Source organism: Porites lutea, chromosome 4 (genome assembly GCF_958299795.1).
Source record: "Porites lutea chromosome 4, jaPorLute2.1, whole genome shotgun sequence".
In the NCBI taxonomy this organism is placed as follows: domain Eukaryota; kingdom Metazoa; phylum Cnidaria; class Anthozoa; order Scleractinia; family Poritidae; genus Porites; species Porites lutea.
In genome coordinates, this window is record NC_133204.1 from 41,926,642 (window position 1) to 41,951,511 (window position 24,870).

The following is a 24,870-nucleotide window of genomic DNA, read 5'->3' on the forward strand; positions in this document are numbered from 1 at the left end:
TGCAATTAGCACATTCAAAGGAAAGTAGTTGAATGGGTTATATAAAATAATAATAGACTCATCAGTCATGTGACTTAATTCACCACATTACTCATAATTATACACCTTGTTTACCCCCCAAATTTTGTATTAGTATAATTTGTTATCAGTTTCTCCAGGGTATTAACAGTTGTCCCATGAGAAATTGAAGACACTGCTTGCACAAAATTTTTTGGTGGCATAAACAGGGTGCATTATGGGCAAAGTTAAAAATGGCGAACATGAATGTCATCTCAAGAAAGACAACAAATTATGAGGTTTTCAAAACATTGACTGAAGTTTTAATATTATTTGTTTCTATGCTGTAAACGTATTTTCAATCAAAAATGTATAGTTCTTAAAAAATCATACCTCAGTAACACTCAATCTAAATTTAGCTGCAACAGAAGCTCGAGATTGGGGAGATACTGAAACTACAATGACTTTCTGTCCTTCAGCAGTTCCATCCTAATGTTAAAATAGAATAATAAGACTGAGTGGAGACCATTTTGATCTGTAAACAACCAACCAGATGTGATGTATGCACAGATCAGAAGTCAGTGACCAACATATTATTAGTTATCACTGTGAAGTATTAATATAAAAAAGTATAAGGCTAAATTACAACAATAAAATCATATTGAAAATTGGGAAACAGCTAAAAAAGCTAAGCAGTCTCTTTTTTATATCGCTGGCTTTTTCACTAAAGAGCACATTTGTGTCTTACTTTACCAGAGCAATTTGAGCCAGTGATAACCTCTCTTTCAGCCGGTGAATTTAGCTAGCATCTGACTCTTAGCTACATCCCTGCTCTTTGGCAGCTCTTTTCAAATGCAGAGAACTCAGGGATGAGTTTCACTGAACAGCAACTTTATGTCTTACTTTACCAGAGCAATTTGAGTTGATGATAACCTCTCCTTCAGCTGATGAATTTAGCTAGCATCTGGCTCTTATCTAAACCCCTGCTCTTACTGAAATGTCGCAATTTGCCGAGTTTTCTTTTATCATTTGGTAAGAGATGACTCTTGTGCAAAATAATCAAAAGATCCAGTTTGTAGGTTTCATTTAACAACCCATATATTGTCAGGGAAACTTGATTTACTGCTCTGTTTTAAACAAAATAGCCTAAGAAGACAACAATTTCTAAAACGTGTGCCTTTGCCAGCTCTTTTTGCAGAGAACTCAGTAAAGAGTATCAATACCTCCTGGATCGCAAAAAAAAAATTTTTTTTTTGGAGATCTTCCAATAATTTGCTCTTGAATCCATGAGGCAAAAACAAGTCCTTTCACTTTTTAAATATTTCTTGTTGTTTATCCACCATAAAGTACCTTGGCAAGTTTCTGGTTGTTTGCTATAATTTTGTACAACTCCTCCTGGCTCTGTTGTGTGATCAGAACACTCTCTGCAGATGTTATACAGCCACTAGAAACAGACAATTTTATATACAAATGTTAGATTAGGAGTTGCATGATGACCGAATACCAGGTTCTAGGAAGGGGGGAAGGGGCACTGAAGAGAAGTAATAGGTTGGGGTGTGTTACTGAGGCTTTCAAACCATGACCCTGTTTGAGACAAAATCCATTCATTTCACTACAGTTTTTCTACTTTTTCTTGAGGCTTTTTCTTAATACAATGCTACATACCTACAGGCCAAACAGTCATTCAAGGTAATCTGGGCTCTTTGAAGCTTGGTTTTCTCGCCACCCTAAGAAGAAACAATCTTTATGAGCATTCAGATCTTAACATGAAGTATATGATCCAGGCCATGAAAAAAATTTCACTAGATGGCTACAATTTAAAAGACAACTAGATTTAAGTTTATACAACTAAACTATTTTGTCCACTGTAGAAAGGGAAGTAGGAAGTTTTCTTACTCTGTAAATATAGGACATATACATCACAATCAACCAGGTTCACAATTATGGACTATATCTGATCAGTCACAGCATATTTTTTGAAAAATTACTTTTAGAGCACAGACCTAAAGGAGAGAAAGCTAGATATTTTTACCTCTGACAACTGAACATAACTACCATCATCTTCAATCTTGATCTTTGCCAACTGCCATGGATGGTAAATAAAATCAAAGCGCATTAAATGTCTTCAAGTATAAATAAAGCCATTAAAATTCCTTTACATTTATATCAAGTAAAAAGTGAAACTACATATATGTAAGTTGAGCCGACAGAAATTTTAACTAAATATACCTCACAAGTGAATTCACTGTAAGTTCATAATGTACACAGGAATGAAGAAAGGAAGCTGATCTTGGCAATGGCTGAAGGAGTTAATTTTCAAATAAGTAATGAATTCTGTAATAGAATCTATGGGGGGCTATTCATTAATATTGGGCTATTGCATTTAATATCTGTACCCGACCCTCCCGCCCCAGTGAGGACTTACCTTTTCTTCTTAACCCTGAAGATTGGCAAAATTGCCTTCACCCCCGAAGACTTCCATAAAATGTGGGCTTACCCCTGAAGAATATGGGTTTACCCCTGAAGAATTTCGTGAAAATTAAAGCTAAACCCCCAAAGAATTCAGTATTTTTTTTACTCTACCCTTAAAGAAATCCTCAATTTTTATAACTTACCCCTGGAGAACTCCATGGTTCCTCAACCGAGGGGTGCGGATATTAAGTGCAATAGCCCATTGTGGGTCTTCTGTCGGAACCTCACAACCACGTCATCTGATGAGGAGATATAGGATACCAGGAGCCTTTGTGATGAGACTCAAAGTTTCATTTTAATGTGCAAGTTTCCTCCAGCATCTGACTTGTTCACTTTTTTGTTTCAAATTATTTAGAAAGGTCTCCCCATCTCAGCCAGGCACAGTTTATACCATTTTACCTAGGAAGTTATTAACATAAATCACTGAATTTTTAGTACGACGTATCTTACCTGGCCTGGTTTCTTCTCTACTTTAACAGGCTTAATACATTCCTGCAGTTGAAAAAAATAACACAGTTGTGTTGTATCACCACTTACAACTTCGACTGTACATGTATAATAAGCGTTTACCTGCGAAGGAGTAATAAAATCGTCCAGATCCGTAAGTTGTAATGCTCCGCTAAACCCAGCCGCCATTTTGTTCTGCTTTGAGTTACCACTGGACAATCGCGGGCTTAATCACATCTCGTCATCTCTCTCCGCGACCCTCGCCATTCTCGTCCCCAGAGCCACTCGGCTTAATTTGTAACCGAGAAAAGACGGGCTCTGGGGACGAGAATGCTGTACCGTTGTAGTTAACCGTTGTAGCCAGGGGGGGTAAGCTACTTCCCATACATTCTCTTAAATGAAATCCAAACGATGTTCTCACAACTTGCAAGGCGATCAGCAAAGGTCTTGCCAGCGGATTTGTGTACTGATCATGCGCATTAAGTTAAAATCCATAGATCAACGGTCTTGAGAAGAAACAAAAACATGGCGATCGAAGGCGGGACTGTTTCTCACGATTATATTTTGGTAATTCGCTAATTTATTGATTTTATGTCGCTTTTCAGACATAGTGTGTGGTTTTCTTTTTCTGTTAAACAATTTCCCTCTGCAGAGTTTGGAATATGCAACATATAGCTCGATCCGTACAGCTGATAAGAACCGCCGAAGAGCTAGAGTTGAGCTATCAAGCAGTGTTTTGCTGCAAACCTTAGGAAAGTTAAAGTCGCTTCAAGGTACAGAGCTTTCAGTAGTAGTTGTGATTTGTTTATTAGGATCGTTTTGAATTTTAACTTTGGATTCAAGGTGTTGACTGATCGCAATAAACGAAGTGAAATGTTATGAAGTGTGAATGTTTATTCAGTTATGATTGTAGAGCTGTAAGCTCATATTTATAAAGCTCTCTGAATTACTTGCTTCCGATAAATTTGACACTTTCTCCAGTAATTTTTATCAGCATCAACTTATCCTTACCCGGCAAAAACGATGAAACCTATAAATCGATCGAGCGCATTGTTGTTGGTTAAGATCTAACACGGTTTCCCCCGCAATTTCAGTACCGAAAGACAAATACGATATGAAAGAAAAACAAAGATGCATGATATTATTTTTTTCAATTTTTATTTTTTCAGTAAGCATTTCTGATTTCCTCTGCCGGTCGCTTCTTGCTTCTAAAAAGTTTACTGTGGGAAAAGTACTGCAATTTTCCGCTGACCACCACGCGGGGTGACCGCTTTGCAAGTTGTGAGAACATCGTTTCTCGGTCCCAGACCTCGTCTCTTCCCCCCCCCTGGTTGTAGCTGTAGCTTTGCAGTTGTGTCCTCTGTTGCAGTTTGGTCCTCTCACCTATCAACCAATAGAATGGGGTTTTATTTCTTCCAATCAAAGTGCGTTGTGATCGTGTCTTCTTCATGTGACTTCCCAACTAGGGGAGGGCTGTAGTATGAGTTTTGTTCGTTTCAGTGTCCTGATCGTGTGGAAGACTTGTGTATGAAACAGGTTTGGAGCGTTTTCCCTGATGGGTTTTTGGAGAATTTTACAGAAGTTTGAGGTTTGTTCGAAACTTTCCTCGGTCAACGCATATTTTCATATGTTGGAGAGCTAGAAAGCCTGGGACAAGGATGAAAGCACAATCAGAGAGTTCGAAGAAGGACAGTAGCAACAAGAATGTATTTTCGAGCTTCTGAGGTAAGGTGTTATTTGCAGTACTTTCAAAGGCGTTTTTATATAAGGATTAGAGTCATGGTACAGATAAGCTCAAGCTAGGCTAGCTCTAGTCTTGTTTTTATAGATCGTGAAGTTGTGAGCTTTTTTGATTTTACTGCAAATTGTAAGTTAAGTTACTGCTTAAGCTTATTTACCGAACCGGGCTTGTAAAAATGACCGTAACAAGAAAAAACTGAAGCATTGTTCATAGGGATTTTGAAGTCTTCCTCTAGAAAATAATACATAAACACTTGATTTAGAAAACAATAACCTATTTCAAAGTTTAGGCTGAAGAGTTTCCTGTATCATGAGGGCCCTCAAATTAGCAAATTTAGGGGTTAGTGCAGTCATTCAGGCAGCAGACTGCATGATTCCCTGAAAGTAGCTAAGAATAATAATGTGGAAATTCAATGTGGATGTGTTTTGCTTTTGATTTGGAAGATGATGCTGTTAGACTTTTTTGGATCAAAATTCTGCAAGAAATGTGAGCACAGTTTAGCCTTTGCTTTCAATTTTTTATTTGGTCAACTCTCTATGGACCCCTCTGGGATCAGAAAAAAGGGTCTGTCTTAAAGAGGTCTGTCTTTTAGAGAATCATATAAAGGAAGTAGAGCGAAGTAGGGACCAGCTTGAGCTGTTCAATTTATATTGTAGCAAGATGTCCGTCAAGGGATTTTGTATTTTAAAATTTAGCATGAGAGCTACAGTACTCCTGGACTTACTATCATGCTGAATTTCAATATATACAAATGTAGAAAGAGGTCTTTTTGTGGATGTGAGGGCACATATGTCCCTAGACTAAATTTCAAATACTTTCAATTAATATAGTTTCATGTTTTTGCATTTCTGTATTCAGCCCATCGTTAACTGTGTTTGTTGTCACTTAGTCTTCTGTCACTGTTTCAAGGCAAGGTTGCTTATTAGAATTTTGCCCTATCAGAGCCTCTAGAAGGTGGGCTATTTCAATACTACAGTTAAAATGTTAACCTTAAGAAGTGTTGATACCAGTGGGGTTAATTTTTTCATACTCACACATTGAATATGTTGTGGCCTGCTTAAGGTAGCACACAGAAACTTTTGGCATACAGTAAAACCCCATGACTCAGAACCTGGATTTTAAGAGCCTGTTAGGTGAAAATGAGCCAGTTAAGCCCCCCTTCTACACTGTATCTGTATATAAGAACTTGTTTAGCCTAAAATTTGAAACAGGTTCTTATCTAATGATGGAAAAAATTCTGTACAGTTAGGTAAATATCAGATAAGTCAGCATTCAGAATTTTCTTTGGAGACATAGGTGCCTTGTCATTCCAACTGAAATTTATGTGCCAATGAGGTCAATGCTTTAGCTCCTTATCTGGTCATTTTTACATAACTTCTAATTTGGTATGCAAATTTTTTTTTCTTGGGAGGGTGTCTGTACAAACTGTCGAGGCCACCACATTGTCACTGCACGACCATTGTGTGACATAGCATCTCATGAGAGAGTTAAACATAAACTCATCTGAACATTGTACCCTTTTGAAAGACTTCCGTAACAAGAAAAATGAGTACCATTTTTAAATCGAGGCTGTAACTTTTCAAATTCCACCATTATGAATAAAAGTAAGCAAGTAAGCCATTCTAAGCAGGTAACAATAAGCGTTATTTTCACGCACCCCTGCCCCAATCCCTCTACCCCCTCGAAATAAAGTGTGACAGTATTACGTGACCGATTCCACCTAACCAGAAATTCCAAAAATTATTGTCGTTCTATGGGTCATAAAACACTATTAATGAGCAGTACATTTCTCAATTCTGGTTCTTAAAACTAACAAAGCAAATTAAATTTAGGTTTCATTTTTGTTTGATATTGCATTTAAAGCCTTTCTAACTGTCCTAGTAAACATATATATAAATTTTTTTTGGACGTGGTGATCTAGAATGAGCAAGGAATGGCATTTCATATGCAAAGCAAGAATTGCAATAAGATAAAAAGAGACATTGGTCGTCACATTTTAAACGTGTTAAACTTCAACATAAAGCAATGACAAACCTCAAAGCAACCCATCCTACCATCGTTTGGAAAATGCACTGAAAAAAAGTGCCAATGATAGCTTGAGAGACATCTTTATTCAATGGATGTACACACACACACACACACACCCACACTAGAGCTGTACACACAGAGAGAGATTTGCAATCACGTTTTGGAAGGGAAAAAACTCATCAAAAGGTTTAAACTTCAACAAAAATTAAACTAAGAAAAACCACAAAAGGTACTCATCATAGCATCTTTTGAAGGAGATGATGAAAAAGAATATTACGCTAGCTTCCAACACGTTTTCATTTAATCGCTGCCTTTGCTTAATGTGCTTTATGGTTAATAATTTATAGTGTTTATCACCGTAACTAAAAACAATGAAAATTTTCGGGGGAGTTTTCCCTTACATTTGTCTCATAGGTTTTGATCTGAAATAAGGTCTGGGGTCAGGATTTGGAGAGCAAAACAACACAGCGGAGCCCCCCACCATGAAGTCCCAGGAATACTCCCCCCCCCACCCCCAGATTTGTCAGTAGTTAATAATAATTATTAACTACTAACTTATTATTGATAGCGTACATTTTGTGAACAGAAAATCCTGGAGGGGAACTGCCTTACATTTGCCTAATAGGTATTGGTTTGAAATAGGTCTAGGGTCAGGATTTGAAGAGTAGACGTCACACCCCCACCAGGAATTGCTAGAAATACACACAGGAGAAAAAATTGAAGGCATTTTATGAACTGGGCCCGCCTTTTGGCAAGCCAGTTTATAATAAGCTGACCCACCATATACTCTTAGCTGTATTGCATTTTTTTTCTTAAGAACCTAAATAGCCTTAACTTGTGCTAACTACACGTATATGTACCATTTCTATAAGAACCATTTTATGCTAACTCTGTCTCAAATATAAAACGCAAAAACATTGTCCACAAAATTTGAAAGGTGCTAAAACCGACACCAGAAGCCTATTACCCTCTGAAGCTTTCTGTAAACTAGCTTACAAATCATGTCTAACCCAAAGCACCTCTATCCCTTGTAAAAGTTAGGAAAAATGGCTGGCAGACTGCAACTCTTGTGATTTTGACACGATTGTTTGGGGTAAGTCATATACCCTTTTTTCTATATACCAACGAATCTAAATTACGTGTTTTTCCATTTAAATTTCTGCATAGAAAATTGGCAACAAACTGTTTCCTTTTAAAAACTGGAATCAAATCCTATGATCAATGCAGTTTCTGCAAAGAAGGCTCGGAAACTCTTTTGCACCTCTTTTGAGAACGTCCTTTGGTTAAATCCTTTTGGAATGAAATTAGTAACTGGATGTAAAACAGCTCTTGCTTTCTAACGAAGAGTTCTCTGTTTTGTCTTGCATAGGCCTAGTGAACGATACTACAAACCTGCTTTTCATTCATGCACTCTTAATCGCGAGGTATCACATCTATTTCTCCAAACAAAAAGGTCCTAACCCTTCATGGGAACTCTTTTTTCAAACCAAAATGCAAAATGGGGAGCATTTATCTGGGAAAATGATCTTTACTCTTTATTTCCTTTGTCGAGATGTGCAGAGAACAGCAATCACGCTAACTCTCTAGAGGCTCTTTTGATGTTCCTAGGTGGATAATCAGTAAGTGTGCCTAGTGCAAGTGTATGCATGTGTGTGTGTGGGTGCGCATGAGTATGCAAGAACTACTTAATAAGTTACTTTGGCTACTCTGTATTATAGATCTGGATTGTTTAAGTAATTAGTGTATAGTAGCAATGTAATGATTTATTTATATGCTTTGTAAGTAATGTAAATCAGTGAAGCAAATAAATAAGTTTAAAAAAAATCTTGGAAAAATCTAGGTTCTTATTTGTGGGGGCAGTATACATTGCCATTCTTAGCGTTACCAATGTTGTGGACTGTCATGCTGTACAGCCAGCTCCTATATCCATCCAAGACATGTGATCCTTGAGTCACTATGTATCAGATAAACAAGGGTAGACAAGGTGTATTATGGGTAGTGTGAAAGAGGCAGATAAAAAGGACTTTGATATCAAACAATTATTTTTAAATAATGTACAAATGTAGCAACTGTGCAGGCTGAAGACCTTACACAAATGTACTCATACAGTGTACAACAAAAATCTACACTGCTTGGTTTGGTCTTTTTTATGAAGAATAGTGCACTGCTAGAGTACCACGTTTACAGCTGAATTATGCTAAAATGTAGATTTTTCAATTGGTGAGTTAGATAGAATCCACTCTCCTTCGCTGGTTAATATCTAGTATTAAATTCCTTTATTATTATCAGCTTTTTCTGAAAAAAGTTGTGAAATTTTGTTTCTGTAACCTAGCCTCCCTCACAGTATTTTTAGGAGATTTGTATATCTTCCCTTCCCACAAAATGCCTGCGTACCCAACATCAACCTTTCTTATTTCTATGTGGTATTCATGTGGTACATGTAACCAATCAACAATGAGAGGTATTATGTTAATTTTTTCCAAACTTCTGCCTTAAGAGTTGTGGGCACTGTGTAGTGAGAAAAAAGCAATGTTACTCTACTAAGTGTGACAAACTCTTTTATGCAAATTAATTTTTTGTTTCCTTTATGTGAAGTGGAATTATACATGTATTAACAGCAATTCTGCCAAATTTCATCAGGTTCTTATAAGTGGATTTTGATATTTTGTCATTTGTTAACACAGCCTATGAAAGTCAACAACAGTACTGTATGTACAGTATGCCCAAAACGTGTGCAAGCACTGAAATCACCACATGATAGGACAAAGTGATGAAAACTGAATAAATTTGTTCTGACAATTTCTGGGAATTTTTCTCAGCTTGCTCTCAATATTTTTATTTTTTCTTGAAAATTCCATTAATTAGCTTCAATGTTCTCTTGATAAAGATGTATCAGGGAGTTTTTTAGTGCATGCAGCTTTATGTAATAGAAAATGTATGTGCTCAACTTCTTGTACTAAAAGCTTCAAGAAACTCTAACAAATTGAAAAAAAAACTAGAATCCATCAGAAAGGAGATCTGTGCAATTCACTAAGAATAAAGTTGTTGAGATTGGAGGGGGAAACATTCAAATCACACAACAAAGCAAACTTCAACAACAAAGTCCAGACACATGGGCTTCTTATACTTCTTAATATACTTCTGAAGTTTAGAATTAAAGACAGACTTCTGCCAATTGCTGCTTTGTCCTGATATCACAAACTCACATCTTGTCATTATTTATCATGAGGTTATCTTTGTTCATTTGTATATACTACTTCTAGACACTCTCTGTAACTGTATAGGTACATGTAATAAAAGTTCCCTCGTCCGTGAATTTTTGAATGTTAATGAAAAAAAAAACAATTCTAATAAGTTATATTTTCTTTTTATTTTCATTTTTTGTACAGGCATGAAAGAAAACCAGGGATTAAAAGAAGCAAACAAAGGCTTTGATTAGCTGGTAAGCTTTATTGATATGTATTTTCCCTGTAATGCACTAGTGGTTAATATTGTCCTTTGTGTAAATGTTGGTGTGTATGAAAATGCATTAGCAACGGATACTATACTAACATTCACTACTAGATAAAGTTATGGTAAAATGATTTATCGCTCAGAATCTTGTACCAGCGTAATAAAACATCTTGGTGGCTGTTGATTGTGTGCAAAAAGTATTTGGAAACTGTGCAAAATTTCCATGTGGTCACATGCAACAAAGAAGGTCTACCAGGAAGAAAATTGTGCATTTTTTCTGGAGACTGACTTTTCACAGAGGGCACTTGTTGTCATTAAATTTTCAACAACATCAAAGCTCTCAGAGACTCTGCACAATTTTATGATTAGTGTAACAATAGCAGTCTGGCTTAATAAGGACAAACTCAGTCTTTAATGGCCGCCTCAAGCTGCTACAAAAGCACCTGGTTTTCAGGCCAAGTGGCTTACAACTACAGGCCTACCATGACACCTTTCCTTCTTTCTTTTTAAAAAAAAATGACAATAAAAAAAATTTCATTGCACAATGGGCACTTAATAACTAGTGAAAGCCCAACAACATCAGCCAAAGCACTGAAAGCAGAACATTTTGAACAAACAAAGTCAGCTGTTTCAAAAGGCAACGTGTTCAATGTCTAAGCAAGAAAAAAAAGGAGAAAAAACCCAATTTTTCAACTGTCTCCTGCAATCATCAGGTGTAGTCAAGCATAGTCTTTTAAATAGCCAGGTGGCTTTGACAACCAACCTGGCCCCGGCCTGTTTCTCAAATGCCCCGATAATTAAAGCTCTTGTTGTTTACATGCAAGATAGAGGTTTCAATAGTTTTGCATCTAACATGATAAAACTATCACTTAGTGAAACAAAATGAAGTAGTTTGTTGTCCAGAACTGGTGCCCCTATTCTTTTTATTTTGATTTGAATATTTGATTTCGGGCCCGAAAAGTTACCAGGACTTTTGAGAAACGGGCCACAGCTCTAGTGATCCTATTTTCAACTGGCTGAGACTTGTTAAGTGTTATGCATAGAGGTTGGGCCTTGCTAGATAGTGCAACTGGGGTTTTGGTCAGCTGGCACTGTTGGGAATGACTGACCCTCTATTGGCCGAAGACCATGGAGTTTCTCTGGACAGGCTGCCAAATCCGGGGGTTGCAGGGCTACAGGAGCCTCTCTAGGTTGTGAGCTGTAGAATGGCTGTGTGCTCCTGTGGAGGATTCTTCCATCTTCTGTCTTTACGTCATAGGATCGCATATCTGCTAGTTCTTCTATTTCTGTTTTGGACTATGTCTGGCTCTTATCACGGGGAATTGGCATTACTCTGACTGTCTCACCTTTCACCAATGGCAATAGCTGCTTGAAGGTGGGTTGGCGTACATCGCCCAAACATGTGCTGAGCTGGCGAGGTGTTAAGCCCCTCCATTGGGGTGTTTCTTCATCTTAGCAGAGAAAGAAAATAACCAGCTCCTGATGTTTTGGCTTTCTTGATTAAGCTCTTTGCAGTCTCGACTGTGTTTTCTACTCGTCAATTGCTTTGCGGTTAGCCCTGGGAGCTGGTTACATGCTCAGTCCCAGATGACCACAAAAAGTTCTCAAATTGCCGCTTAGCAATTCATTAGGTGTTCCATGTGTGACAAAATGTCTCTTAAGTTTCTTTGTGATGACAGTTCCTGTTTTGCTGTGTATCTAATCCATTTCGAAATACCCAGAGTAATAGTGTACTGTGCAGAGATAATTCTTGTCATCAAGAGTGAAGATGTGAGTGGCAACTTTCTCCCAGCCGGCCTTGATGTTGGCTAAGTGGTTGTTTGGTCTAGTTACTCTGGTTACTCTGAAGTGACATACAGACGTCACATTTCTGGATGTAGTCAGTGATTTCAGCATTCATGCCTGGCCAGTATACTGTCTCCCGTGCTCTGCATAAACAGCCTAGCAACCCGATATGGGAGTTGTGTAGCTTCTGCTTGATCTTTTTCCTCAGGGTCTGTAGTATGATGCATCGCTGGCCCTTGAATATTACACCATCATGTACTGAGAGCTCATCTCAGATTTCAAAGTACTGTATTTCCTAGAATAATAGCCGTCCCTTGATTAATTGCCTCCCTCGAATTAACACCCCCATTTGCTGGAAATACTTAAAATAATCGCCTCCTTCGAATAATCGCCCCTCCCCTGCCCCTCTCACCAGTCACCATCTTCTCTTCCTTTTATCCCCCCCCTGTCAAATTGCAGTGCAATTAGATTCAGCAAAACTGATCAGTGACGATTCAAGCCCTGAAAATATTAGTCAAGGAACTAAATTTGGAACACTTTAAAAGCCCATGATCAGTTTATTTGGCATGACTATTTTTTGATTTAATGGAAAAATAAAACACAATATTTAGGACACGACTTCCAGTGAGCAATATTGAGATAATTGGCTCCCTCAAATAATCACCTTCTTTCGAATAATTGCCCCCTTTTTGTGCGAAAAAAGAAATATTATTCAAGGAAATACAGTACTGGTGAATGGCTGCTGGTTGTTCATCCTTTGTATCTGGGAAGCCATCCAAGATTGCTCTCTTTACAAACTGTAGAGTTGGATCACAAGCCGTCTCTCTCTGAAGTTCGTTAAGCTGGTGGCCTGAAACAGGAAGGAGGTGAGTGGCATTTATGCACTCCACCTCTGATTTTGAGGCTGATCACTCATAGTCCTCTGAATAAGCTCTTGACAGGGTATCAGCTAGCAGCGTCTCCTTGCCAGGCTTGTAGCGTATTTCACAGTCATATTGTTGAAGCCGCAACAGTAGGTGCCGTAGTCTCTTGAAAACTGATACCAGAGGCTTCTGCAAAATGGAGACTAATAGTTTTTGATATGTCCAGAGGATGACTTTCCGAACATACACATGGTGATGGTTGTGTTCCATGCCGAAGAGCTGAAGACCTACTTCCTTTTTGCCATTGTGGGTGCTCTGCTTGCATTGGCTGGCCTAGCTGCATCAGTACAAAGCCAAGTCCATCTCTAGATGCATCTCCGTAGCCTTCGTTTGGTCACTCTTACTGAAGTACTTGAGTACTGGTGCTTTGGAGACAGCATCTTTAGTTTTCTCAAAGCCATCTTCCTGTTCGTGAGTCCAATATCACTCAGCTTTCTTATGTGTTAGATGGCACAGTAGCTCACACAGTTCTGATAGGTCTTGTAGGAACTTAGACAGACACTTCACAAGCCCAATGAATCTCTGCCGGTCACTCCATCTTAATAAGTGTTTTGACTTTTTTAGGATCTGCTTTAAGCCCATTCCTTGTCATTACATGCCCGGTGAATGACACTTCACTGCACTTCAAATGGAACTTCTTCTTGTTCAGCTTGATATTTCTCGCTCTGCAATGATCAAGGAGGTTCCTCAGATTTTGATCGTGCTCAAGGTCAGGCTTTTCATCACTGTCCCCCTGCCCAATGATGAGTAGAAGCACCTAATGAAATTAATTTGTAGACAGCAAGTTCTACCAACCTCTTCTAGTCCTGCTAAAAGTGCTAGGTCGTCTGCAAATCCAAGCTTGGTAAGATCTTGCATAGGTTGTCTTCTGCTCTGACTAGGCTGATTCGGTAGACCCCACTTACTTAGGCTGTCGAGGAACAGATGCAGAAAGTAGTTGAGCACAATAATGAAATAACAGGAGCAAGGGTGTAACCTTAGTACCCTGCTGTATCGTCAAAGAATGTGGTTTCTTCTCTGGACCAATTGAGTAGCCCAGTTTCCTCATATAGTGACTTTGACTCAGCAGCAATTGGTTAAAGTTGAAGTGGAAGTGTGTCAGACATTGCGTACCTGCTTACGTGTTCAAGGCTTTCCTGCCTACGTTTTCCACCGTACCTTACCAATTAACGCCTTTATTATAGACTCGGTCTTATTTTGCCACAAAACATTTTCAAGTTTAGCAAAACATTTAACCCTTGGAAGGGCTAATGGCAGAAAGATGACCATTGCTTTTTATTTCTTTTGTTCTCTTAATGGAACTCAAGTTCAGATGAATTTGAGAGGTTTCTTGATAGGCAAATAAGTTCTGCTCTATTATATTGAATTCACGGCTGCTATGTTAGAAAAAATCTGAAACATCACACATACTGCAAGAGTAGTGTAGGATATAACAAGAGGCCGTACCTTACAGAAAGTTCTTTTTATAGGTCTTTACTGGAAAATTTTGATGTTTTTGGATCCCTAGTTGATTATGGGAGCAATGTAAAAGAGTTGGTGTCACATGGAATTTATCATTAACAGTTATGTTATGGGAAAGGGAGGTAAGAGGCTGGGTATTTTGATTTTGTCTAACACAAAATGCAAGTTCCATGTTTACTACATTTAGTGGTGGGTCTAGAGGTGGGAATTTTCAGCCACAGGTGGATAAGTCACTTTTGTACCCCAGTCTCAAATGCTTCAGACCACCAACCCCATACTGCCAAATGAAGTACCAACAGGTCCTAATATTGATCCATTATCTTTGCAGATTTTGTACCTAAAGATGCTCTATTCAGAAGAGAGGTCAGGTTTTCCATGGACAGAACCCTGTCACAGAACAGTATTTTCACAAATTAAGGAACTAGAAAGAGAAAACAATTGCGTCATGATATTTGGTTCAGTAAATCAACGTTTTGTAGTATTGATATTAACATTAGGAAAGAGGATAAGGGAAGGGATCAAATCATAAAGATCTGTAAATGTTTAGTACTTGTCAGTACGATGGTAGGCAGTCAAAAGGAAAATAATTGTATCTTTACTTAAATGTTGGGCTCCTCATAAGAGTCAGGTAATTTTCAAAGATACACCTTGACTTTTTAACCAACTTTTATTAAATTGCTCTTAATTCAAGATGGTATTTTTTCTGAAAAATAAATTTATGGGCGTGATTCCTCCAATTTTGTCATTCATTGTTCATTATTAAATCAAGTGTCAAATAATTAACAAACTTAAGGCAAGAATTCATACGGCTGGGATATTTGCTCTCCTCACCATTTATCGTGGAAGAGACTTTACATGAAATGGTACTAATTTGGAAAGGCAAATGCTAGGTGCTTTCCTTTTTTATTTGCTAGCATTTTTTACTCTTTTGAGACATTTTCCTGATATTTCAGTCTGAAATTTGTATCCTACCCATAAATGTCAACCATAAAAAAATTCCCTATTCTGGTTTATCATGGCATGTAGGATATAAAAGATATGGGAGTGTTATATAATGATTTATGGTAACTCCTACATGGAAACCTGGACCTAAGTAAGTTTTTAAGTTCTTACCTGTATTTCATTCAATAGGAATGTTACCCAAGCCCAAGTTAAATAAATAACTAGGTTTGAGGTTACCTAATAGTTCCAGGGTCGTCACTTACATTTCAAGTTGCCGGGTAAATGCCACAAGAAGGCGGGGAATCAAACGGCTAGGGATTTTTTTTTTTCTATTTTTCTTCTATTTTTGTATGAAAGTAACTGGGGACCACATTCATAGTAGCCGGATGAGATTCCCGGCCTCTTAATGACAGCCCAAATAATACATATTTACAGTATCTGGATGTTTGCCTATAGATGCAAATCTCTGGGGAATGTTATCTCTATTGCACTTCCTTTTCTCTCAGGATACAGGGGTATCAAGACATGAATGAGAAAGGAACGATTTTATAGTAAGACTGACTCAGAGCTGCTTTTATATCCATCTATAACTGGGGGTTTGACAGTGCCTGTGGTGGATGGCCATTGTATTTATAACGAGTCCATCCACCCTTAAATAGGTCCCCCTGCATGCCCTCGTACTCTTCTTGACCACAGGCTGTAGGTTGGTGGGGAAGCGAAGTTAGCACTGACTTTATAGGCCCCATTTATATCAAGAATAATTGTCCCTGGAAAAAGGTTCTCTCTTCCTTTAGCGATCAATTATCTGAGAATAAAACTGACCCCTTTGCCCAAGCTAATAGCGCGCGCATGCTCTGATTGTCTAAAGCAGCGATCGCGCATGCGTTCAAAGTGTTCGTGTGGAGAAACGTTGACCCCCTACGATCAAAAGGGTGAGCGGTCTACGCGCGGCACCCTTATAGCCGAGCGTAAATTTATAAAACGTTGGTGCTCAGGGCGGCTAAAGAAGGAGAGTGACCCTTATACCCCGGACAACGTTTCTACATATAAGCGAGGCCTTAATTGGCTTAGCGGTAATAGGCATCGTGACGTGACCTGACCTAAATATTGACTTTCCCAGTTTATACTAGGAACAAACGGCCCTAGCGTTTGAATCAAAAACTGTTCATCTTTACTTAAGTAGTATAGTAAGGACCCAATTCAGTTCTTTTTGGGAAGAATCTCTTAAAGTAGGGAAGGCATACATTATCGGAAACGTGCATAGTCATGAAGACGAAGGCAAACTAGCTTTTTTTTAAAAAAAAATGTAATATACGCCCTTCCACATTTCCCATAATGCACCTTATTTGCCCCCGAAGATTTTGCATAACCTTTGTTTTCATTTCTCCTGGGTATTGCAGTCGTCCCAAGAGAAATTGAAAACAGTGGTTATGCAAAATTTGGGGGGGCAAATAGGGTGCATGCATTATGGAAAATGTGGAAGTGGAGCAGGAAACGTGATTTTTTACTCTTCATCCGCCATTTGCACATCTCCCACACGCCTTGCTTGCCCTCCAAAGATTTTCCATAACCTTACACTTAATTCCCCTGGGTATTACAGTCGTCCCAAAAGAAATTAAGGACTGCTTATGCAAAACAAGGTCTGTTATAGAAGATGTGAAAATGGCGAGTTCTCCCTTTTAGCTTTTTTACCTTTTCTTTGTTTACGAAAAGGGCAAATTTGACAAGAATTTATAACATATTTATCACCCTGAATCTAATTAACACAGGATGATAAAAGAGGCATGTCGATAATTGGGGGTCTTACGAAAATGACATTTTGCGAAATTGGCAAATTTGGCAATTAAGGATTCATCAAAGGTCAGGCAAAAAATTTAAATGAGAACAGAAGAGGCCTATTGGCAGTTGGCGATTTTCACGAGAGTGGCAAATTGGAGAAAATGGGGAAATGGGCAAGAATCTATCAAAAGTTTTGCAAAACCTCAAATGAGGTGACAAAGAGGGAAATCTTGACAAATGGCGATTAAGAAAATGGCAAATTTTGGGCGAAAGAGAGAAGTTTCGGCAAAAATGGTGAGTATGCCAAAAAGTCTCTTGCCATATATTCACATGAGATGACAAAATAGGGCATCTGGACAAATGGCGATTTATTTGGCAAGAATTTATAGGTTTGGCAAAAATTAAAACAAGATGAGAAAAGAGGCATGTCGATAATTGTGGGTTTTACGAAAATGACAAATTTTGCGAAATTGGTGAATTTGGATTCATCAAAGATCTGGCGAAAATTTTAAATGAGACAACAAAAGAGGCCGTCTTGGTTTGCAACCATGTGACAAGGCTACCATGTGGGGGGGTCAATACAATAGTATTTTTCTCAACGTATTAACACGAAAATAGAGTTAAGTTCCCAGAGGAGAGAAATTCTTTTTTTTTCTTGAGCACCAGCATGGCCGCCGTGACGGCGAGTGCAAACCAGCAATATTGACAGTTAGCGATTTCATGAAATTAGCAAATTGAGAAAATGGGGAATTGGGCAAGAATCCAAGGTTTGGCAAAAACCCAAATGAGGTTACAAAGAGGGAGATCTTGACAAATGGTGATTATAAAAAGAAAATGGCAAATGTAGGCGAAAAAGGAAAAAAATTGGGCAAAAATGGAGAGTTCAAGGGTTTGGCCAATTACAAAGGGGTACCTTGACAAATGACAATTTTATAAAGTTTATAAATTTGGCCAAAAATTTTAAAAAGTTTGGCCAAAACTTGAGCAGGATGACAAAAGAGGCATGTCGATAATTGTGAGATTTACGAAAATGACATATTTTGCAAAATTCGCGAATTTGGCAAAGGAATCATTAAAGGTCTGTCAAAAAAATTAAATGAGATAACAAAAGAGGCATATTGGCAGTTGGCGATTTTCGCGAAAATGGAAAATTTGAGAAAACGGGGAATTGGGCAAGAATCCATCAAAGGTTTGGCAAAACCTCAATTGAGGTGTCAAAAGGGGGAATCCTGACAAATGGCTATTACAATAAGAAAATGGCAAATGTAGGCGAGAACGGTAAATTTCGGCAAAAATGGCGAGTGTGCCAAATATTCATCAAGGGTTTGGCCAAATATTCGAATAAGATGACAAAAAAGGACATCTTGACAAATAGCGATTTTACGAAAATGACAAATTTGGCAAAAATTTATTTAAGGTTTGGCAAAAATTAAAACAAGATGAGAAAAGAGGCATGTCGATAATTGTGGGTTTTACGAAAATAACATATTTTGCGAAATCAGCGAATTTGGCAAAGACTGCGACAATGAAACAACAAAACAGGCATATTGACAGTTGGCGATTTACACAAAAATGTCAAATTTGAGAACATTCATGGGGAATTGGGCAAGAATCCATCAACGGTCTGGCAAAACCTCATTTGAGGTGACAAAGAGGGGAATATTGAGAAAAGGTAGATTTCGACAAATATGGCGAGTGTGCCAAAAAAATCATCAAGGGTTTGGCCAAATATTCAAATGAGATGACAAAAAGGGGCATGTTGATAGCTGGCGATTTTTAGGACAATGACAAATTTTGCAAAGATGGCGAATTTGGCAAGAAGTTATCAAAGGTTTGACAAACATTTACAAAGAGATGACAAAAAGGGGCATCTTGACAAATGGCGATTATAACAAAAATGGCAAATTGGGCAACATTTCATTTAAGGTTTGTCAAAATTCAAATGAGATGACAAACGAGGCATGTCGATAATTGTAAGTTTTACGAAAATGACAAATGTTCGCGAATTCGGCAAGGATTCATCAAAGGACTGGGAAAATTGCCTGTTGAAAATTAGCAAGAATAGCAACTTTGGCTGAAATGGCGAATTTGGCAAGAACTTATCAAAGGTTTGGCAAAAAATTTTGAATAAGATGACAAAAGAAGGATGTCGTTAATTGTGGGTTTTTACGAAAATGCCGTTTTTTACGAAATCAATGAATTTCTGGAAAAATCCATCAAAGGTTTGGCAAAGTTTAAATGAGACGGCAAAAACGGGCATCTTGTACAAAACGCGTTATTAATAAGAAAATGGCAAATATAGGCAATAAAGGCAAATTTCGTCGGTAAAAAAAATGCAGTGGCGATTATGCCAAAAATTAACCAAGAGTTTGGCCAAATATTCAAATCAGATGACAAAACGTGGCATGTTGACAGCTGGCGATTTTTAGGAAAATGACAAATTTGGCAAGAAGTTATCAAAGGTTTGACAAAAGAGATGACAAAAAGGGGCATCTTGACAAATGGCGATTATAACAGAAATGGCAAATTTGGCAACAATACATTTAAGGTTTGCCAAAAATTAAATTAAATGACAAACGAGGCATGTTGACTGTTAGCGATTTTTACAAAAATGACAAATTTGGCGAAAATAGCGAATTTAGCAAGAAGTAATGAATGGCTTGCCAAATGAGAAGGCGAAAAATGGCCTGTTGGTAATTAGAGATTTTTACAAGGATGGCAAATTTTGGCGAAAATGGCAAATTTGGGGAGAATGTAACAGGACAGGTTTGAACAAAATTCAAATGAGATAACAAAAAAGGCTACCTTGACAATTACTTATTTTTCGGAAAAGGCAAATTTTTGCCAAAAATGGTGAATTTGACAAAGGTTAATCAAATGTTTAGCAAAAACTCATAAATGAGTTGTCAAAAAGAAAGCATGTGAAAATTTGGGTACCAATTGAGATTGAACCTCGTGTGGTCCCTTGATCTAATGGTGCTGACATGACAGAAAAATATCTGACAATCGACGTGACATTGTTATAAAGAAAAAATAAAGCATTTTTATTGTCGTTGACGAAGATAGGTCCTCTGACTGAAAAACTTCCAACAATGCATCGAGATGGAATTAACTAATTAAGAACACCGTACTAAAAGTAAGCTTGAACAAATGTGGCTATAGAAACGCAAGTAATTCCTGTAGTCATAGGTGCATCATAAGTAATCAACAAAACAATGTGTTTAGCTGTTTAAGTTTTGGCAGTAACCTGTGTACAGCCACCCTCTACCCTCAACAGAAAAACTCAATGAGGGAAAAGATCAGTTTTTTTAAGCATCATTTTCGATTATGTTTCCCGCGAATTGAAACATAACTTATATATAGTATTTCCTTGTTTTCTGTTCTTGCTGATGGGGATGTGCTGCTGGGCGAGGTCGCATTTTCACGTCTAGATTAGCTATAATGAGGTTGAACATTATAATGGTGTCGCACATTTTTGAGTAGGAATTCAACGGAAGATTCACGGTTGAAAAAGTGACTTTATAACGTAGATGCATAAAAAGAAAGTGACTACATATATTGTGATCGCGTAAATTACATAGGGCAAAAAGTGGATAAGATGGCTTTTATAGGGTCCTCAGAATAGATAGTATAATAATGGGGTAGGGGTTCTGAAAGGTCATCAGCACACATCCAGCAAAAATTATGTAAGTTTGGCAGTCAGGATTCAGAGAAAGATACTAGTCCAAAAAAGTAGAGACTTCCAGGTTATCGTTGACAGGACATTCACCCACCTTTAGAACATCAATGACATCACAGTGAAAATTAAACCGTCTGTGATTTAAAACAGTAAGATTTGCCGATTAACCTCATCTACAACCAATGAATGTACTCCTACAATGGTATAACCCTTTCCGTTTCGACCAACTGCACTGAACAAAGACATCATTTGAAATAACATATGCGTTTCAAAAGATGGGCCTGTTGCAAAGTCTTATTTTGCGACATTTCAAACTATGGTGCTGTTTCAATACCACACTTTGCGTTATTGCAAAATACGGGGGTGTTTAAGGTGGCTCGACTGGATTTTTTGCGGTTGATACCTACCAACTTTGAGCATTAACTACGTCGGCATGAGTAAAGATATGGAAAAACGATTACTACAACTGTATTATATAAAGATGAAAATTTCTTATGATCTGGGTTTTATTGCAATCGGAGTCGCCATGGCAACGTAATGACGCCACTACGGTTTTCATTTATCTTCGTGTTTCTCTGTTCCAGGAGTTTTTTGAAGAAATCGCTTAAGGGAGTATGTACCTGCTATAATTGCCTCCATTATGGCATAGTTTGAACAAATTCTATGAGAGCGTTTTCGAAATATTTTGAAATGTAGTTTTAAGAATAATAAAAACAGTGAAATAGCATGCTACCTACACAATTCGCTAATATTTTAAGAAAATGATAAGCTTTGGGAACGAGGCTTCATCTCACAGTGGTTTGATTCCATTGAAAACTGCATACAAAAAAAGAGGGGAATTGCTGTGGGCGATCGCGAGTAAGAAGAATTTTATTAACTTGCATTCAGCTGCTTTTGATACAGTTTTTGGACGTAATTTGGTCCACGCCTAAAAATTTCGCATTTTTCCAAAAACCGCTCGATAAATTTTTTTATAAATTCGACAATCCCGAGATCAATTGTCAAGAAATATTCCCTGCAAGTTTCAAGAACATTGAAAATAGGGAAGGCTTTTAAATAGGGCCTCAAATATAACCAATTTTTCCTCCAGATTTTGTGTTTACAAGTTAGCGTCCTCATTATTCACTGGCATTGTTTTCAAGTTTCATATGCACGTGCACAACTGGCAAAAGATATAAATTTGCATGAAAAAGAACTCTCGATTACTTTCCGAAGAAATATCCGGAATATGCTTATAATTGGCTTGTCGTCACACATAGCAGTGAGAGCTGAAACGGTGAACGTCACGTCTCATCGTGTAGGGTGGAATACTTAATTATCTTACTCGGCTAATAACATCACAGAATCTCTCACAAAGAGTTGCTCTGATGTTATAATGTATCATTAATCTCTTTACCCGGTAATTAGCATATCCCGGAGATTTAACCGAGGGTCCTTTTTGATGCAAATTCTATCTTTTTGCTAAATGTGCACGTGTATATGAAACTTGAAAACAATGCCAGTGAATAATGAAGACGCTCACTTGTAAACACAAAATCTAGGGGGAAAATTGGCTATATTTAAGGCCCTATTTAAAAGCCTTCCCTATTTTCAATGTTCTTAAAACTTGCAGGGAATATTTCTTGACAATTGATCTCGGGATCGTCGAATTTATAAAAAAATTTTATCGAGCGGTTTTTGGAAAAATGCGAAATTTTTAGGCATGGACCAAATTACGTCCAAAAACTGTATCAAAAGCAGCTAAATGCAAGTTAATAAAATTCTTCTTACTCGCGATCGCCCAGAGCAATTCCCCTCTTTTTTCGTATGCAGTTTTCAATGGAATCAAACCACTATGAGATGAAGCCTCGTTCCCAAAGCTTATCATTTTCTTAAAATATTAGCGAATTGTGTAGGTAGCATGCTATTGCACTATTTTAATATTCTTAAAACTACATTTCAAAATATTTCGAAAACGCTCTCATAGAATTTGTTCAAACTTTGCCATAATGGAGGCAATTATAGCAGGTACATACTCCCTTAAGCGATTTCTTCAAAAAACTCCTGGAACAGAGAAACACGAAGATAAATGAAAAACGTAATGGCGTCATTACGTTGCCATGGCGACTCCGATTGCAATAAAACCCAGATCGTAAGAACTTTTCATCTTTATATAATACAGTTGTGGTAATCTTTTTTCCATATCTTTACTCATTCCGACGTAGTCAATGCTCAAGATTGGGAGGTATCAACCCCAAAAAATCCAGTCGAGCCACCTTAACTCTTCTGTTCTCAGCTCAAAAATCACGTCCAGTTAATTGACCCGATCGGCGTCAGAATGTCATTGCTGGCATTTAGAGCACTTTACTGGGACCAAGGTTTGCGCTAACGCATAATGTTGTCTGGCAATTGTGACGTATTTTGCGTTAACTCAATCTGTGTTCTAGGTTTTAAGACCAAGGTTTGCGCCAAAAAAATATCGCAAACCGTGTCGAACGTAAAGAGTCACATTTTGAGATAAGTCGTTCCGTGTCCTTCCAAATAAACAGGGGAACCCAACGACGGTGTCCTCCCAAATACATTGAAAACCGCTCTTTTTAGGCTACCCAGAGTACAAATAGATTTGCAAGGGCTTCAGTGCTATATTACCGTAAAATTCCAAAAATAATCAGCGGGGCTTATATTTTTCAAAGGCCCTTTTTGAGGGCTTATATTCGGAGGGAAATTTGCGTTTTAAAATCGGCTAGGCTTATACTTGGAGGGAAATTTATGTCAGTAATTTGCAGAAAGTTTTAACTGAAACTGGTCTTGAGGACTTTAACCTTTCTCAAACACAGCCATGCAAGTAGTCCAAGTATACTTTGTCTATATGGACCGAAGAAATCCAAGCCAAGAGTGAGGAGTAAACTACGCAAACAGAAATAAACTGTGACACTTTCTGACTGCAATCATTTGGGGTTTGTGATGGATCTTTGGCAAAGACAAAAATTTATATACTTTTGCTTTGTTTTGTTTTGTATTTGAGGACGATTTCCAAGTTCAAGACACCCGGGGGGCTTATATCCGGAGGGGCGATTTTACGGAGGATTTTTTGCGTTACAAATATGGGGGCTTATATTTGGAGGGGCTTAATTTCGGAATTTTACGGTATTTTCCCGAAAATTTAAGATGCAGATTAACGTATTACGAAATTTAGAATTTTTCTGGTTCCTCTCTCCATCACATTTTCGTGTCCGAAAATTTTAGGTTTCGTATTTTGTAAGAAATTTTTAGCCTTCCTCAAGTGATAGAAAATTCTAGGCAATATTTGCTTCTAAGAACAGCTATTTTACAGAAAATTATCGTTGGGTTCCCCTGAATAGTCAGTATTTTGCGACAGCGAGAAATGTGGTTCCCAGATCGTGGACTATTTATAGGCTTCGCTTTTCAGGCCAGGATTTGAGTTATCTCAAACTGTGGACTGTGGAAAGAAGTCACATTTTGCGTTAACTCAATCTGTGTCCTACCAATCAATCACCGAAAGTCACACACCTTTCTAGAAAAACCAGTGATTTTACAACCGTTCAGCCTTCATATTAAAAACGGAAACACTAACTGTTTCTTGCGCCAATCAAGAATACAACACAATCAGCGAACTTACGCATTTTATGCTTAAAAGATCACCAGTAAAGACCTGTCTTTGAACGCCTTATTTGCATAATGAACAGAATCAATTAGTGTCTTATTGTCGTAAGCCGGTTCGCTTTTTATTCGAGTTCACAATATTCATAAGATGCAGAGTATCTGTATATGGACTTACATGGTGAAAATATTTTGCGATTTGACTTGTCCTCTCCGCAAAGTCTTTGCTATCTTAACGGATATGGGCTAAAAATTAAGTTCATCGATACGAAAATGAGACTGACGGAGTAGAAACCGCACAATCCGCTCTTCATATTTTTATAACATGTAAAAACGTGAAATTTAACTTTAACGACCCACAGCCGGTATTGTTTTTTTCGAATTCTTAATGTAAAATGCCAAAACGACATTAAATATACCCTCCTTCGCAGCCTTAAAATCCGAAATTGCGTTGTTGATTCGGCCGCCATGTTTACTTAACCTTGCAAGACAAATTTTACTACCGTCCCCGACCCGCTAAACTTGCAAATTTTGCTCGAAGACCAAACTGCAACGGAGGTTCT

General features: G+C 37.8%; 1 protein-coding gene and 1 long non-coding RNA gene across 2 annotated transcripts; one reads left to right on the forward strand and one right to left on the reverse strand.

The window, feature by feature from the left end:
- Nucleotides 1–1,305: 1,305 nt before the first annotated feature.
- Nucleotides 1,306–3,115, reverse strand: LOC140933650 (probable cytosolic Fe-S cluster assembly factor v1g210509). The gene is made up of 5 exons (XM_073383255.1): nucleotides 3,040–3,115; nucleotides 2,920–2,961; nucleotides 2,030–2,080; nucleotides 1,663–1,724; nucleotides 1,306–1,441 (listed from the first exon to the last, which is right to left on the reverse strand). The coding sequence occupies exons 1-5, from the start codon at nucleotides 3,103–3,105 to the stop codon at nucleotides 1,330–1,332; spliced, it is 333 nt and encodes a 110-aa protein (XP_073239356.1). The 5' UTR covers nucleotides 3,106–3,115; the 3' UTR covers nucleotides 1,306–1,329.
- Nucleotides 3,116–4,272: 1,157 nt separating this feature from the next.
- On the forward strand, nucleotides 4,273–15,024 carry LOC140933652 (uncharacterized). The gene is made up of 3 exons (XR_012165076.1): nucleotides 4,273–4,641; nucleotides 10,075–10,127; nucleotides 14,636–15,024. It is a non-coding gene; the product is annotated as an uncharacterized lncRNA (long non-coding RNA).
- The last annotated feature ends 9,846 nt before the right edge of the window (nucleotides 15,025–24,870 follow it).